The following is a 2,244-nucleotide window of genomic DNA, read 5'->3' as shown; positions in this document are numbered from 1 at the left end:
CCACCATCTTCTTCTTCTTCCTATGTAAAATAACATTTCAATACCCTGCCTAATAACTCCCTTTCCCACCGGGCCCCACAAAATATCCACTAAGAATACACACACACACACACATACATACATACACCAATCGCCACTACCATCCGCGGTGGTAGAGATGCTCCGGGGTGCCGGTGAGCATAAACGTGAGGTGCCGGAAAAAGTCCTGCCTGTCACTACCCCAGAACAGATTACGCCGTTCATCCGGGGTCATAGTACGAAACTGCCCAACCGTCGGATTGTTATTGATGCGTACAAAGGCGAGTTCCCGCATATAGCTCATGTCGTCAAATCCCCACTTACGGGCCTCCGTACGAACAGCAAACTCCAGCGGGTCCTCATCCAAGTACTCAATTTCAATAGGTGGCGGCGTGATAGGGAAGTGGAGGTCACGCTTCGACTTTGCCAAACACAGGCAAGCCACGTTTGGAAAAACACGGCGCATCACTTTTTCTCTTATTTATATAAATTCTTTAAAGGCAACTAAAAACTCTAATGAACACGATAACAAAACCACACACACATTAAAAAAAAAAAAAAAGAAAAAAAAAAAAAAGAGGAGAAACAAAACAAAAAAAAAAAAATAAAGTGAAGAGCACGAAAAAAATCCTTTTTTTTTTTCACTGCCGTACATGATCGGGCGTTCGTCGTCTTGTGCAAACCAAAAACTTGTCATGTATGCAGTGATCGACGAAAAGGAGCCGTACGTGAAGTTGTTGTAAAGTATTGACCACACACTCCGATCGCGGAAAGCCACGCCGTCGTATTTTTCCACGTGCGCAACGTAGGCGGTGCGGAACGCGCTGTCGCGGTGCACCAGCCACCCGCCGGCACCGACCGTCCCACCGTCGCAGCGCACCAGCGGCGACGCAGGAGACCCCTCGACGCCCACGAAGCGCAGCACCGAATCAAACACCGCGAGGCGCTCGCCAAGCACAATGCCGCCGCCGCTGCTCACAACCGACACGTTCGTCACGGAGAACACCGAGTGGCTACGCAGACTGAGACGCGACGAGGACGACACATGCATCGCGGACGCGGTCGGACCGCCCGACGCCTCCAGCAACACGCCGTCAAGCACCATCGCGCTCGACAGCAGGTCCACACCGCCGCCAACGTACACCGCCGTCCCGCCCGCCTGCGACGACCTCAGCACAGTGCTGCTCACACGCAGCTGCGACTGCAACAGCGACATCGCGTGCAGCACAAGCGGCGACGCCACCGCGTCCGTCAGCCCGCTCAGCTGCGAGTAGCGCATCGGCCCCGCCGTCACAATCGTCGAGTCACGGACCGTCACGTTCGTGCGTGCCGGCAGGTTGTGCACAAACACGAGCGAGCAGTAGCTCCCCGACAGCCCGCTCACGCTAACCTCCAGGCTCCGGTCACTCGCCGGCTCGCCGCTGTAGCCCCGCACGTAGATCTGCGCACCGCCGTCGCACACGCAGTTCCTCAGTTCGATGCGCAGCGCGCCGGGAAGCATCGCCGCAACGTCGAACACCACAGCCACGCCGTTCGTGATGCACACGCCGTCCATCAGCACCGTGTCCACGGCGCGGCCAACCGTGATGGCTCTCTCCACCGTGCCGCCCCGCAGTCGCAACGGCACCGCATGCACCGCGGGCATCCACACAGCAGCAGCAGCAACCAGCGCCAACACAACGAGCAGCGCCGCACGCACAGTCGCAACGGCCCTGTGCCGCACGCGGTGCCGGCTGCGCGGACACGCACCCACCGCAGACCACATCCACCAACCCAACCAGGTATCAACAGGGCTGTCGTGGTGTGTCGCACTCGTCTCGTCGACCGTGCCTCCTGCTCCGCAAATCCCTTCCTACAGATGCCAAATACAGTGACCCGATTCCGCCAGGTCGTTATCCCACTGCTACTTCTACTAATAATACTACTACTACTGCTGCGAGTAATTACTAAAACCTTGAAACGCTAGTTGTGGTGGTCAAGCCACAGTATCTCTATCTGCACGGTAAAACAAGGAAGAGGCAGCAGCAACAGTAACCAGACACAGTAGGACGCAGCGGCATCCGGCCACACAAATTCCACATCACAGCCAGCGACAAAAAGACGCGCAGACGCAGTCAGCCCAGTGATGCCATCGGGCTCCCACCGCCCTCCTCACCAAATGCCTCAACACATGACGACCCCGATGCCGTGGACAACACGCAAAAGCGAGGCAGATACACGTGGCAC

General features: G+C 56.9%; 1 protein-coding gene and 1 pseudogene across 1 annotated transcript, besides 4 other annotated features; both read right to left on the bottom strand.

Annotated features, from left to right (window-relative positions):
- Positions 1-2,244: a sequence feature (areas not merged during assembly with more than two copies in the genome that could not be assigned to a particular haplotype).
- Positions 98-127: a microsatellite.
- On the bottom strand, positions 137-484 carry Tc00.1047053508651.20 (cytochrome c oxidase subunit 10, putative; the record flags this gene model as incomplete). The annotated part of the gene is made up of 1 exon (XM_797564.1): positions 137-484. The coding sequence occupies one exon, from the start codon at positions 482-484 to the stop codon at positions 137-139; it is 348 nt and encodes a 115-aa protein (XP_802657.1).
- Positions 566-627: a microsatellite.
- Positions 842-1,849, bottom strand: Tc00.1047053508651.10 (annotated as a pseudogene).
- Positions 1,918-1,953: a microsatellite.

The sequence above is a fragment of the Trypanosoma cruzi genome, genomic scaffold, assembly GCF_000209065.1.
Source record: "Trypanosoma cruzi strain CL Brener 1047053516989 genomic scaffold, whole genome shotgun sequence".
NCBI classification, from domain to species: domain Eukaryota; phylum Euglenozoa; class Kinetoplastea; order Trypanosomatida; family Trypanosomatidae; genus Trypanosoma; species Trypanosoma cruzi.
The sequence above is the reverse complement of the archived record's forward strand: the minus strand, read 5'-3'. Positions and strand labels throughout refer to the sequence as shown.